This window comes from Colias eurytheme, chromosome 7, assembly GCF_061535395.1.
Source record: "Colias eurytheme isolate Ceu_HAF_F1 chromosome 7, ilColEury1 Martin Lab GWU primary, whole genome shotgun sequence".
In the NCBI taxonomy this organism is placed as follows: Eukaryota; Metazoa; Arthropoda; class Insecta; order Lepidoptera; family Pieridae; genus Colias; species Colias eurytheme.
In genome coordinates this window covers 2,929,204-2,943,313 of record NC_142986.1, presented here as the reverse complement: position 1 = coordinate 2,943,313, position 14,110 = coordinate 2,929,204, and the positions used below count along the sequence as shown (strand labels likewise).

At 31.9% G+C, this 14,110-nt stretch overlaps 1 protein-coding gene across 1 annotated transcript in view; it reads right to left on the bottom strand.

Annotated features, from left to right (window-relative positions):
• Positions 1 to 10,580: 10,580 nt before the first annotated feature.
• The window catches only part of LOC149906933 (interference hedgehog-like), a 46,629-nt gene continuing 43,099 nt past the window's right edge, over positions 10,581 to 14,110 (bottom strand). The window contains exons 16-17 of the mRNA XM_090103985.1: positions 13,717 to 13,796; positions 10,581 to 11,370 (exon numbers count right to left, since the gene is read on the bottom strand). Of these exons, the coding sequence (XP_089960111.1) occupies positions 11,251 to 11,370; positions 13,717 to 13,796 (200 nt within the window). The 3' untranslated portion in view covers positions 10,581 to 11,250. The remainder of the gene's footprint in view (positions 11,371 to 13,716; positions 13,797 to 14,110) is intronic.

Sequence of the window (14,110 nt, the reverse complement as noted above, 5' to 3'; positions counted from 1 at the left end):
AATTCTTTCGGTGTTAGATAGCCCATTTATCGAGGAAGGCTATATATCATCACTAACAGGAGCGGAGCCACGCGGGTGAAACCACGCAGCTAGTATTAAATAATAGCGTTATTATGAATACGTATGACTGATTACTACAAGGTTAGAAAGAGTACAGAATCCATTATTAATTCGAGAAAGCTTCTCATCATCATTAGTGTATTGAATATTCAATTATCATCTGAGTCTTACCCGCATTTTAATTGCTCGTAACAAATGAAGGTATTTGTGGAAATAAAAAACAATTTATATTTTCTTATCATACTTTTATTATATTAATTTTTCCATGAAATTCATCTAATCTAATACAATATTATAAGTATCCTATATATTTTCGCAATTATCCTAGCAGAGCACGAAACAATTACTCTACATTTGAAAGCAGTTTAAAAAGAAAAAACTTTTATATCAAAATGAGTGTCCCAGAAACTATTAGTCACACTTGCAATCGAGAACAGAGGCTGTCTCGACTATTGCACAAGATTTATGATCAGAGACTTAGTCTCTAATAATTTATGTGAGTAAACTCTTAGCCATGATAACTTGAGCTCTCAACGACTTGTTAATACTTGGAAAAGCCGGCCTCTTGTAGTTCTTCCTTGTGTATAGGTAGATCACTTTGCTTTTGTTTGTATTAATTTCTTTGTTAAATATTCAGCAACATTTCTGTATAATAAGTATGCTTTCAAAAGACAAAAAAACATCTGCATTCATTGACCTTCCATATAAAATCATTTTGAACGATATATAAATGCTTTGAAAATCGTTTTATTATTTTTTGTTCATATTTCTTGAATATAATTATGTAATATTTCTTGAGTTCATATTTTGTGAAGAAACACAATACTTCCGATAAATTAGAATTAAGATAAATAAATTTGAGGCAAAGGAATACTTGTTGTGACGAGTGTGAGAGTTGAACTTGCTACCATATGCTACGAATCAAGCTTACGCTACGATGTGCTACGAACAATTCTATTCCGTTCATCCACGCCACAGTCATAAATTATAATTTCCAACCCATATGAGATTTGCTACGCACAGCTTTGTAGAGGCTTAGCACTTACTAATGCATTGTATATTGTTTCTCCTTCTATATACGAAATCTAAATAAATAAACCTCGAAATTTATGTACCCATATAGATCCGAAATCCTAAAAATTGGTCATTTTTTGTTTTGTTTGATATTTTCAGGACAAAGTTTTTTTAAGGGCAAACAACTAACAGTTGCATGAGGCAGTAAAAATATAATGGCACTTCTTAAAAACTAAAAGACATATTTCCAAGTTGTTACAAATCACAATAAAAAATCCACAATTGGTAATAGATTGTAAATGATCCCTACTGTAAATGGTCCAACAATTCACAACATGGTTTAAAAATACCCTATTCATTCTATTTTGTAGCGACGCAAAAAGAGTTCACATTTATTGTAAACGCATAGTTACTATTGTTAAGGTTCTGTTAAAATAGACAAATAAAAATATCATTCATTTAGTTTTTGAATCTCCATTACTTTTCATTCTTATTCTTTGAGTGAACCTCCATTAGTTAATTGTTGCTAATAATATAATGATAATACAATGCAATTTTTAATTCATAAGACTAATCCTATCCAAACGTTGCCTGGCAGAGATCGCTTAGAAGCGAAAAGCTCGTCTATTTAACATTTTATAATGTTTTTCTCTCTTTGAATTTTCTTTTTTTTTCTCGTCTCTATGTGTGTGTTAAATAAAGGATTTTGTATTGTATAAATATAATGTTTCTTGTCAGGAACATCACAATTACAACTTATGTTATATTTAATAAACAGGAATAGCCAGGAATATAATATACATATAACTTGGTCTGGATAATTCATAATTAAGTTCTATTTTAAAAAATAGGTCAGCGTATTGATAATTTAATATCGAACATTTCATCGATAAGAAATTAATTTAATATTTTGTTTTAACCAGGTTAATTAATATTTTATACCTCCTTTTACGTATTTATAATGAGAAATATTAACGGAAGGATTTATTCACGTTCTGAGCTTTCGTGTTTGGTAGTTTAAATCTCCGAAATCTAAAATAACTTAATTATGCAAATATGGAAGTAAAATAGTAGTCGAATAAACGAATATACATATCCTTATAAATGTGTCATTTTTTGGGTTAATACGTTAGTCTAAATAGTTTGTACTAGGTAGGTACAAGAGCACAATACCGTACTGAATCATATGCAAATTAGATACGATATTCATATTTGTATGTAAATGATATGATTACATTTAGCCCATTAAGTGGAAACCTCAAGCCTGTTAGAACGTTATTACCATCGAAATAAATTAAAATAGTGTGTTAATAGAGCTATATGCGGTGTGGAACTATTTGTAATACATCTACATAACAGCGTAGTAATTAGTAGTGAAAACAATAGAACACTTTAATTTTAAAATTCTTCACTAAAATCTACGCAAACCACAAAGTTTATTTTAACGAATTATTTGTGAAAATTACAACCTCTAAACGATTATATCGATATATTTTCTTTATAATCGAATTAAGAAAAAATGATTCACATTAGTGTCACGGCTTTTGTAGAGACTATTTTCATCTACAACATCTGTTTCCCTAATCGATCTTGAAATAGTCGAATAAGTATTCTGTAAGAATACTATAACTTTCTTTGACCTTCTAGAATTCTCGTTACCCTTACTATCTCCCCCAGGATTCGAACTAAGCACTCAGGATACCTCAGAACTGAAGTCAAAGAAAAGATTGAAGACAAACGAATAATACTTCCATTCATGTTTAACCGGTTGATAGTTTCCAAACATGAAACAATGGGCATCTTAACGCAAGATCTCTTTATGAAATCTCAGATTTCCGTATCAATGCACTGTATGTAACTCAAGTGAGCAGAGATACGCTTGTTAATCCTTTGAGAACGATTCTGATTTAACAATTTGCTTCGTTGAGTATAAACAACGGTGCACAAAGGCTCTGCCTAGATCGAGTGTTTGATTGCATCAATAGCTCCTTGTCTTTTACTTAGCATATTGGTTGTATGTTGTTTTAAACTAACTGTTAGATAAAGGTATGTAGCATGGTCTGTGCTTTAAATAAGATTCATTATAACGTTCTTCATTAGCTTTATTTTTTATAGACAATGGTTTTGTAAATGCTCAAACATTCAAATTTGCATGATTACGGAAATTTTGGAAAACGTTAAGCCTACCACATTCTTGTACAAATTTTCTCATGCGTAATACAGAGTTTCTTTGAAGAGTTTAAGATGTTTAACCGAATACCTACCTACCCTTAAGCTGTTTAATTCATGGAAAAATGAAAACAGCGTTGTCTAATGTTTCTTGTATTTCCACCCAACTGTATGATTACAATAGATAATATAATTTCAACCTTCCCTTCGAAGATGAATGTAGAATTTAGAATATTTGCATCAAAATATGTAGTTATCTTTGATCAAAGTGCTCTGTAATCTTTTGACTATTATATTATATTATTTAAGACTCTCTCTAATACCATTAATAGACATATAATAATTATGACACTTTTGATCTTTACATGAGAAATGAATTAATATGTTTTTGGGAAAAACAAATTTCACAGGGGCCGGGCGTTAACAAAACTCAATATTAAAAGTTTAACACTTGGGTTACAGTACGTTACAGGTTAATGCATCGTCCATATAATTTCATATTGGAGTGAAGCGGCTTTTGTGGTATTATAATTAATTTATATTTTTATTCAATTATTTTGCATTTCAGTTTATTTCAACGAATTCTAGATGACTAATTATGGACTGGATTAATTTTGTTATTAAGTGGGATTGAGTTATATTGATAAACGACAAACACTATTTTTACATGATTTTTTTACTGATGTTTATTACATTTCAAATATTACGCAAAATTACAGATTTTAAATTAAAAACACGAATTATTGTTTAAAGTACCTATATTCATGATCATTAATTATTCTTATGCACAAGTCTACGTCCTTAAATTATAAGCACATATCCATATACCAGATTGACACATTGTAATTTAGATATGTTATAGGAAGGGTTGGGAGGCCTATTCTGTTTGTATTGCCCCCCTAAGCGGTGAACCACCGATCCTACCTTTCTGAAATGCTTGCTCGTAATACATAATAACATAACTCTGTTTACATGCTACTCAAAAGAATATTAGGACTTCAAAGCTTTTTAGCTTTTCGAGAATTAGGATTGGAATTGAAAATTGATTTGTTTTAATAATATAGGTAAATAAAATCTTTAAAAAACATGTCACGAATGATGATTGATAACAAGTATGTTGAATGAAAGTTAGGAAAGAGGTAACTAAGTAGATATAGGTATTATATTTTCTTTAATGTTAGCTAAGAATACAAAAGTTGTTTTTGTTGTACCACAGTCTACAGGCTAGATAGGTACATAATCTTATATTATTAAGACATTTAGTTAATTATCGGTAATGATTGCGGTCATCAATGTATTAATTAGCTCCGGTTAGGCTAATTGGCAGCTGTCAGCAAATATCATGCCATCTGTGGACGATGGATTCGCGAACAATAACTCAGATGTTACTGTATTATTGGTGAATTGTCTTCAGAATGTGTAGATACTCTTCAATACTATACATATACATATATGTAAGACGTTATTATAGTAGAATGAAGTATTATACTGTTAGAAGACTAGATTATAGGCTACACTCTACATCATTTAGGTAGTTATTATGTAAAAGAGAACTAATTTCATATACTATTTTACAAAAAAGATTTCAACGTGTTTTAAACAATCTAAGTTCTCTTTGATAAATAATGTTATTTCGTTAAATCAAATAGACCTTAACACGAAAACATTCCATTATAGATATGAAAGAATTTCCAAATCAAATTCGTTGTTTCAATTATCATATTACCAGGGGCGTAGCTACCGCCGTATCTGCCGTATCAATTATACGGGGCCCCCGCGCCAAGGGGGCCCCCAACGTGCGCTTTTGTGAGAAATCTTTACTTCCTAAGGGCCCCCAAACAAATTTTTTACGGGGCCCCGCCAAGGCACGCTACGATTCTGCATATTACATACTAATGCTAGCATCAAAATATTGTATCTTTCTCGTTTGAAAGCGTACGAAAGTTTTCTTTCGATAAAGCGGAGCTTTTCTGAAAAAGATGCTGGTGAATAAATTACTTTGCAAGTAACGCTTGCTCTTAAATTATTTGTATTTTCGCTAAACATGGAACTAATTAAATTCCAGTCTTCGTGCTAACGCCGTAACCACTAGATTGGTAATCCAATGAACTTAAAAATATAAATATTTACTTATCACTACATAGTATAAAGCAAAGTCGATTTCCCTGTCCCTATGTCCCTATGTCCTTATGTCCCTATGTCCCTTTGTACGCTTAAATCTTTGAAACTACGCAACGGATTTTGATGCGGTTTTTTTTAATAGATAGAGTGATTCAAGAGGAAGGTTTATATGTATAATAACATCCATTAAATAGTGGAGAAGTACTGTTATTTTTGAGGTTTCTAAAGTGATGTCGTAAAAAATTACATTTTTTCCGCTTACATTGCAAACGCAGGCTGAACCCTACGAGTTTTATCAAAATAATGTACTAAGTATTATACACATTGAAAAGGTCTATAGAAAAGTCCGCGATGGTATATGTCTATCTCTTATGGATAACCCACAATAACATTTTTTTGTCATTTACTTTTTACGAAAAATAATGGCTAATTTTCGATGCGATTTTAACCAATACAGCATTAATCCTTAACCAATTAAATACCTTGAATACATTGTTCGTTTAATATAGATCTATATGGCCCTTTACACCGTATGATTTAAGTGAATATTTTCGAAGATATTACAGATTTAAAAATTGCGGGACGTAGCGTTTGCGGCGGTACCGGCCGGCCGCCAGGCTATCTATACGAAGTCGGAGCGGGCCGCTATGTTTTTATATACAACGTTCACAGTTTTTCTGTAGTGTATTTAGTATCAGCATTGCACCCGTGCGAAGCCGGGGCGGGTCGCTAGTAGCTTATAAAGCTTGAACTCTATTGCAAAACATTACCAAGTTTTAATCCCACCGTATTTCTAGTAAATTTATTCAACAGTTTAAATTTAATTGGCCAATACATTTTCTAATCTAGTCTGTAAAATATTCCAGAGCTTAAGAGCTAAACCCCAGTCTCACATTTTATTTTAAACTATTTATTTAGTGTGGTTGCCACTACGTACTAAAATAATGTATGTAAAATAGTGAGAGAATAATATACTTGGGTACTTTAAAAATGAAGTTGATCTACAAACAATAAGATAGTAGAGATAAACTACGATAACATGGCGCGCCCCTCCAAATTACTGTTTCAATGTGTGTAGTGACATCCTTACGAAGGAGTTTGTATGTAGGTAGTTGTACGTATTCGTCTTTAGTACTTTACGTCCAGATTTGTTGGTCAACTAATCATAAGTTGCCGAGCGCCCAAGACAACGCACGTGTCGTTTTCATAGAATACGTCAGTGCAGCGCCATTACTAATAATAATGAGCGATTAGAGCGTGACTAGTCGAGCAACAAATCCGTGGATTTGTTTTTGTTTGACGGCCGTCTCATTACGCACACATGCGTTGTGAATCTTGGTGGTGCATTGTAAATACTTTCACAAATACTTTCAAACGTTTTGAATTTTGGAGGGGCGCGCCATGTTATCGTAGTTTATCTCTACTTTTTTCAGGGGCAAGATTTTAAATACCTACAGTTTTTTTGAACAGGAGTAAGAGACATCACTGCGTAAACTAATCCCTGCCAAAGTATCGTATGACAATAATATTTCAATTCTTTCGATATTTATCTCTAATTTACCTGTCCCTAAGCTACAAATCCCAATAGAGCGGTACATCAAAATTAATTTAGTTCAAATGAGTCCTCAATCTTTGTCTCCTGTCGGACACCTGGAGCGGCGCCGATTTGGCAGAACGCCATACAATCCTACGGCTACAATCCCACGAAGAATTGTTCGACAGCTAGATATTAATCGCCTATTATATTATCCTTGTACCTAATTACCCAATAAATTGGAGGGTATAATAAAACACATTTATTATTATAATTATTTATTTCATCGTGTATAGTTTGTATATAGGTAATAAAAGACATTTGTTATTGTAATCGTTTATTTTACTGTATATAATATAGTGTATGCAGTTTGTAGGTAAGACGTTAGCAAGTATTTACTGATGTGATTCAATGTAAACATCGGTAGATTGCAACTAAGCGATGAATGATGATATGTGCGAGTTAATGAACCAGATTTCGCTTATTCTTGGAGAGAAATTGAATTTTTTTTTAAATGTGATTAATAAAAAAAATCTTTATAATATCTAGCGTTTATGTGGACTGAAGAAGAATAACTAAAAATATCAATTATGTAGTCACTTTTACACACATATTGCGTCTTTATATGTACACGTATATTAGTAATCCATTATTTTTTAAACTAAAATGCCAATAAATTTAATAATATTAAGTACCATCTGCTAGTTGTAAAGCAAAAGATTTAGTCTAAACATGAATTATGAAAAAAAAATCACATTTTATTTACGAAAAACCTGCAAAATATCCAAAAATACATTGAATACAGTAAACAATGAGTTAGTAAATACGTACTTATCGTTCAGTAATGTATTCCAAACTTATTACGTCATTCAAGGAATTCATGGAAACTTTTTCTATAGACTCCCGATAACTTTTATTGAGAATATCGAGTTGGAATTTCACTTGGTAACGCCTCGAATACATTTCAGTGTAATAGATTTAAAAATGAGTTCTCTCATTTTGTTTTAATGAGTTTCCAAGTTATCACAGAATTATATTAAATACGATTTTTATGTCTGTTTTTTGTATTCGTTTTATTATAAGAAGTCAGTATATATTAAGTATATATTATTTTAAAATAATTTTAAAGTGTTGAAAAATAATAACATTTCACAATTTCATTCAATCAAGTTGAAAACTCTTGATATCGTATCGAAATGAATACTCCACCCCTTGTATTAAAATCTATACAGTTCAAGCTTTTTTCAGTAGGAATAGTTACTTAGCTATACTTTATTCATAATCATAGTTAATTTACTTTAATATACTCAACACCTCAGGTACTTATATAACTTATAAGTTGAAATCTGACGGTACCTATTATCCTCTTTATATTTACTATGTTAAATTTAATTGTCGAAGTAATAAATTATCAATATTAATCAATATCAATATTATCAATAATAAGTAATATAAATACAAAAATCATATTTCAACTTATTTTGTTCAAAATAATAAAACACATCAGTCTGTAGTATTTTTTAATACACGTATATTGTATAATGTTACTTTTTCAAAGTATACAAAATTGCATTGACAAAATATTGTTAAGTCCATTTAAGTGATTCTCTTAACAAACTAAATTTAATTTAGTCGAGTCGTAGTCCTAAAAAATCAAAATTTGAAAGTTAAAATGAAATGAAATATTTTAGCTCTTTTTGTATTGAAATTCAAATAGTCTTTATTAAATAACTTTAAAAGTCTAAATGAATGACTACTTTTACTTAGTTGGAATACCATAAATTCTTTTTGTAAAAACTTTTTAATCAATCTTTTACTAATCACTTTGTTTTTCAGGTCAAATAAATAAATCTAAAGTGAGCAAAACAGACCAAAACTAATTTATTGGTAAATGTCATTAGTGCCTTATTAATTATTTTAAAGTATTAAGATATCTCGTTCGCATAAATTCCTTAAATCTGATGAATTTTTACGAAACTTTTACCCGCGAATTTTATACTTCATTCCTTCCGTATTTATATGTAAAATGAACTCAATTAACACATTAAATGCGTACCAGATAAACGAGTTTTAATAAAATTAATAGTGAATTTTTATTAAGTTTTATCCAGGCATTCACGACTAAATTAAATTTAGTGTAAAAGAAACACATTACAAATATGTTTTTATAAAAATCCTCGTCACAACCGTTTATTTTCATTGTCCAAAGCATTCATGAAAACACAAATAAATGCAACAAAACGGCATCGGCCATTTTTATTAAGTACCCTGCCAACTTAATCTAATTGCATTAACTTAAAGTAAAAATGAAGTTCAAGCAAACGAAAGCTTTCATACAAATTTTGAGCACTGTTAAATGCATTTTGACTATTTAGTAATTATATATAAATGATACTTTTTACACGAGAACATTAGCCGATATGATGAACTACATCGGAGCCATGACAAGCGGAGTTAAAAATGTTGTGGTTAACAAAAATTCGCTTGGTGAATGGTGCTTTTATATTCCCGATTCATATTGACATTCTTGATAAATGTGATGCTAATAGTAATTGTGAAGCTGAACATAATATCGAATAAAACAAAGAAACCGGAGCCCGAGGCAGCAATGCAACAATCATTGGTATGACGTAGCAAATCCCTCCTCTGAATCGCGCAAGCGAAATTTTTTCGCTACAGGGCATATATACAACGTTCCGACATCTTCCATCGGGGCCTTACCGGCCGGCCAGTCGAATAACTCCTCGACCAGTCAACACTGGTCAAGGAGTTATTCGAAGGAGGAATTCTACCTTCCTCCAACACCAATACTAGAGAAGTAGATGACAACATAAAGCAGGAATAAAGCACCATCACCTTAACCACGAGCACTCTGCCAAGACTGCACGACTTACGGTACGTTCACACGGTGTCGAGTGTTTCTCTACCGTATAGGTTTTTGCAGGATTCGGTTTAGTTGTATCAGTATTTATATGAATGAGTTCACACGTGTATTCAGTTTCAAGACACGGCAAAAAAAATCTTGCTGAAGTCGACATCCGATTTTAAACTACAAACCGATCCGACCGTACTGCAAAATGTAAGATTCGGTGCAGTGGTATAGTGCATTCGATAAATGCGTTCAAACATTCTTGCTAAAAAAATGGTTGTCTGTAAAGTCGGTTTACTGACGATAGTTGAACGTGACAACGTCTTAAGGCCGATTGTGCTACTTTATCGCTCGTTCCGCGCTCTCGCTTGCACTTCAAGCCTTACATGGAACGCCTCAGAGCGAGGTAACGCCGCATGAGTCATGTTTTTTCGTGCGTGCAGCCGGCTCTATCGAATTATAAGACGTTGTTACGTCAAAAAAGAATCTTGCTGAAGTTAACATCTGATTTTGCGACAAACCGATCCGACCATACTTCAAAATGTAAGATTCGGTGCAGTGGTATAGTGCATTCGATAAATGCGTTCATACATTCTTGCTAAAAAAGAAGTGGATGGTGTTTACATCAGGGATCTCAATACGAGGCCGTGGGAAACGACAATGCAAGATGTGCTGTGTGAATACAACATTCGGTTTTTCCAGATCCGATGAAAATAAGATTCGGCAAATTGTGGCTTCGTGTGAACGTCGGGTAATAAAATCGGATGTCAACTTCAGCAACATTCGTTTTTTTTACCGTGTCTTACTAAATACTGATACCACTAAACAGAGTCCTGCAAAAAACTGATACGGTAGGGAAACACTCGACACTGTGTGAACGTACCGTTAGAGAATATATTTTCCAATACATTTTTCTTGAATCTAAATCACCAACAATTATTTTTATATGAAAAATTTTAAAGTTTCCATATAATTTGCGTCGACCGCAGCTGTCGAGAATGCGCTATGAAATGAGCATCGATAAATCACATTCTACCATTTACTACCATTTTTATATTTAAACTGGGAATGTAGCTTAAAACTAAATTCAGATCTAAGCATTTACAATATAAATAAACGACTTAGCTTAACAAATACAGTTAAATAGCCTGGCACTTACACTTCAGTTAGAAATTAGGGTATTTTGAAATTTTTTAAAAAGCCTGTAAATGTCATACACTCTTAGGTATTTTTCGGTTAATTTTGGATATAAAGTTATAAAACATATTATTTATGTCAGGCTTGATTTCTTAATACTAGTCAGAACATAAAATTATCTAAAACTAAATAAATGCTACTCCACATCCACACTAACTAGAAATAAATATATTTTTATTTTTGTACTGTCAAAATCCGTGCACTATCACATATACACTCGAAAACTACTATAACTACCAAAATGGTAGATTTTTTATTGCAGTCTTGTTCGATTGGAATTTATACTCTATACGTATTGTCGTGAAGGTCCATTTTTCCTTGAATGCGGTAATGTGTCGTCACTGCTCGTGTTGTTGCCGCAGTTGTTGTTGTGAAGGAACGACATTTCCACTCCTGCGTCTCCACCCTGTAAATAATGTTAAATGTATATTCATTTATAACAAACTGTGCCCCGCGGTTTTACCCGCATAGCTCTTCTATTATTTTTAACGTGGTGTTAAACATGTGTTCTGTTGATTTGTCGGTCTTAGCGTTGGTTGCAGTTATTTGCAAGATAGGTGTGAAATAGATACTTTTGCACTGTATCATTCCTATCTTGCAATGCTAAATATTATTAAATTCAAAAACTTAGTTTAATAAGTGTAATTTTTAAGTATAAATAACATAATCCATACTAATATTATAAATGCGAAAGTAACTCTGTCTGTCTGTCTGTTACTCAATCACGCCTTAACTACTGATCCAATTTGCATGAAATTTGGTATAGAGATATTTTGATACCCGAGAATGGACATAGACTACTTTTTACCCCGGGACATAGGATAGGTTTTATCCCGGAAATCCCACGGGAACGGGAACTATGCGGGTTTTTCTTTGACTGCACGGGCGAAGCCGCGGGTGGAAAGCTAGTATTATATAAAACAATTACTATGTATAACGACAAAGGAATACCTACCTCTGGTTATAACTCTAAAATATGGCAATGTCTTCTATAATATGTTTCATATAATAAAAAGTGTCTAAAATTGAAATGTTTCTTTCAGTAAGTTTTCCCACCCCAAGTAAGTTAACCTATTGAGATTGTATTTGAAAAGGACAACCCTTCAATTTAACCCAACGTTGCATATTAGGAAATATATTACTCGTTTATCCTTAACTAAACTACAACCCCCTACAACGTTGAATATTTCTTGTAAACATTGAAACGAAATTTGAATGAATGCAAAATGCTACATTGTTTCCAAAATAAACCAAAAAATTAAAACCAGTAGATATTATCTGTTTATAGTGGTTATATACAGATAGATATTATAAACCACTATAAACAGATATATTTAATAGATTATCCGCATGTTTTCAATTAATAATTAGCAAAACTCAATTAACATAAACCCATACATAAAACCATATAATAAACGTTTTAAAATCGGCAAACATGTATCTCACAACAAATCACATTCACAACCAATAATACGTAATCCCTAATTACGTAGTCTGTATAAATACACGCCCGTATGTAACTTTAGCATATTTCATCGATATATTTGGAAGTAAAAAGTAATTATTATATGGCAACATTGTTTCCCTTAAAACTAAAGCAAACTTTATAAATCACTACATAGTATAATAACAAAGTCGCTTTCTCTGTCCCTATGTCCCTGTGTATTCCTATATGTCTATTAAACTACGCAACGGATTTTGATGCGTTTTTAATAGATAGAGTAATTCAAGAGGAAGGTTTTTGTTTATAATTTATTAGGTTGAAGAGAAAGCGGGCGAAGCCGCGGGCGGAAAGCTAGTATACTTATATAAAGAAAATGTAAGATAAGTGCTTTCACCTCGGAGCTACATTGCTTGATGCATAAAATAGCGCAGCATTATTAAATATTAAAAACCATTAAGCAAATGCTAGTTTTATAGTAAACTAAATTTAATAAACAAGTTAAAGTATTTATGAGTAGTACCACTTTGAAATAAGATCACTTAGCAACATGAAGGTTAAAGTTATTTATATTAATATTAAAACAGTTGGCAACCCTTTAAACTTTCAAAATTTATGAATGAATTCAGAAATAACATAATTGAATAGTTTGAATAATTAAAATTATTCCACTTTAAAGTTGGCAGCCCTAAGTTTAGTTTGCTCACATATTGAAATCAGAAATAAATAATTATTCTATCTCATTTTGTAACATATCATACAAGGAATTAATAACACAAATCAGAATAAAGTCGACATATTAAAACTACACTGCGTGATCAATTTTGAGGTTTTCGTTTTCATAGTATATGCGTATTGGCTTGCTTAAAATTTTGCGCCAAAAGCCTAAGTTAAGCTGATTCTAATTACTTCTCTATATTAATTTTGAAGTGAAAACTTCTTTAGCGGCGTTGAGCACTTTTTTTGTAATGGGTATAAAATCTTAAACTCACGTCAGGACACATGACCTGATCGAAAAAGCGTAAGACGGATACCATTCCAAAATATCAAACATGTTCAACGTTAATAATCAAGTTTTCACTTCTGCCGGCACTCCCGGAGTGCAACCCGTCTTTTTTTTTTCAAATGAAGTTAAAACGTCCTACATACAAAACATCACAGTTCGATATTCCCAACAAAAGGTCTTAGAAATACCAAAAATGAAATTTTATTTTTTACTTTTAATAAAAACTCCAACAACATTTTTAATCAATTGACAACCCTAAGTATAATTTATTTAAAATTGTCCACTACATAATACATTGGTCTCACCTCAGAGTGCATCGGGTTGGCCGTAATGGTGATGGGCACTTTGGCCGCGATGTACCCGCCCTCGCCGGATCCCTTCTCCTCTGTAAATAACATGAGCTTTCAATTTTTGCCGGATTTTGTTATTTTTCTTTGGGTTTTTTTAAGGGAAGATGTCGAATTATGGTAATTGGCCAATAAATAAATAGATTTTTGTATCCGTAAGATTGGGTATGTAAAACTAATTCTAATTATGTGCCTTTGTTTTCACGACTTAATGACACTGATTCAAATTTCTGAGCATTTAATATAAGGACACATATGGAATTAATTTTTGCTTATGGTAGACTTCGTTGCAGCATGATTAAATATGTTAATTAGTGTGTTAGTGAAAAAAATACGTATCAAAGCATAGCTT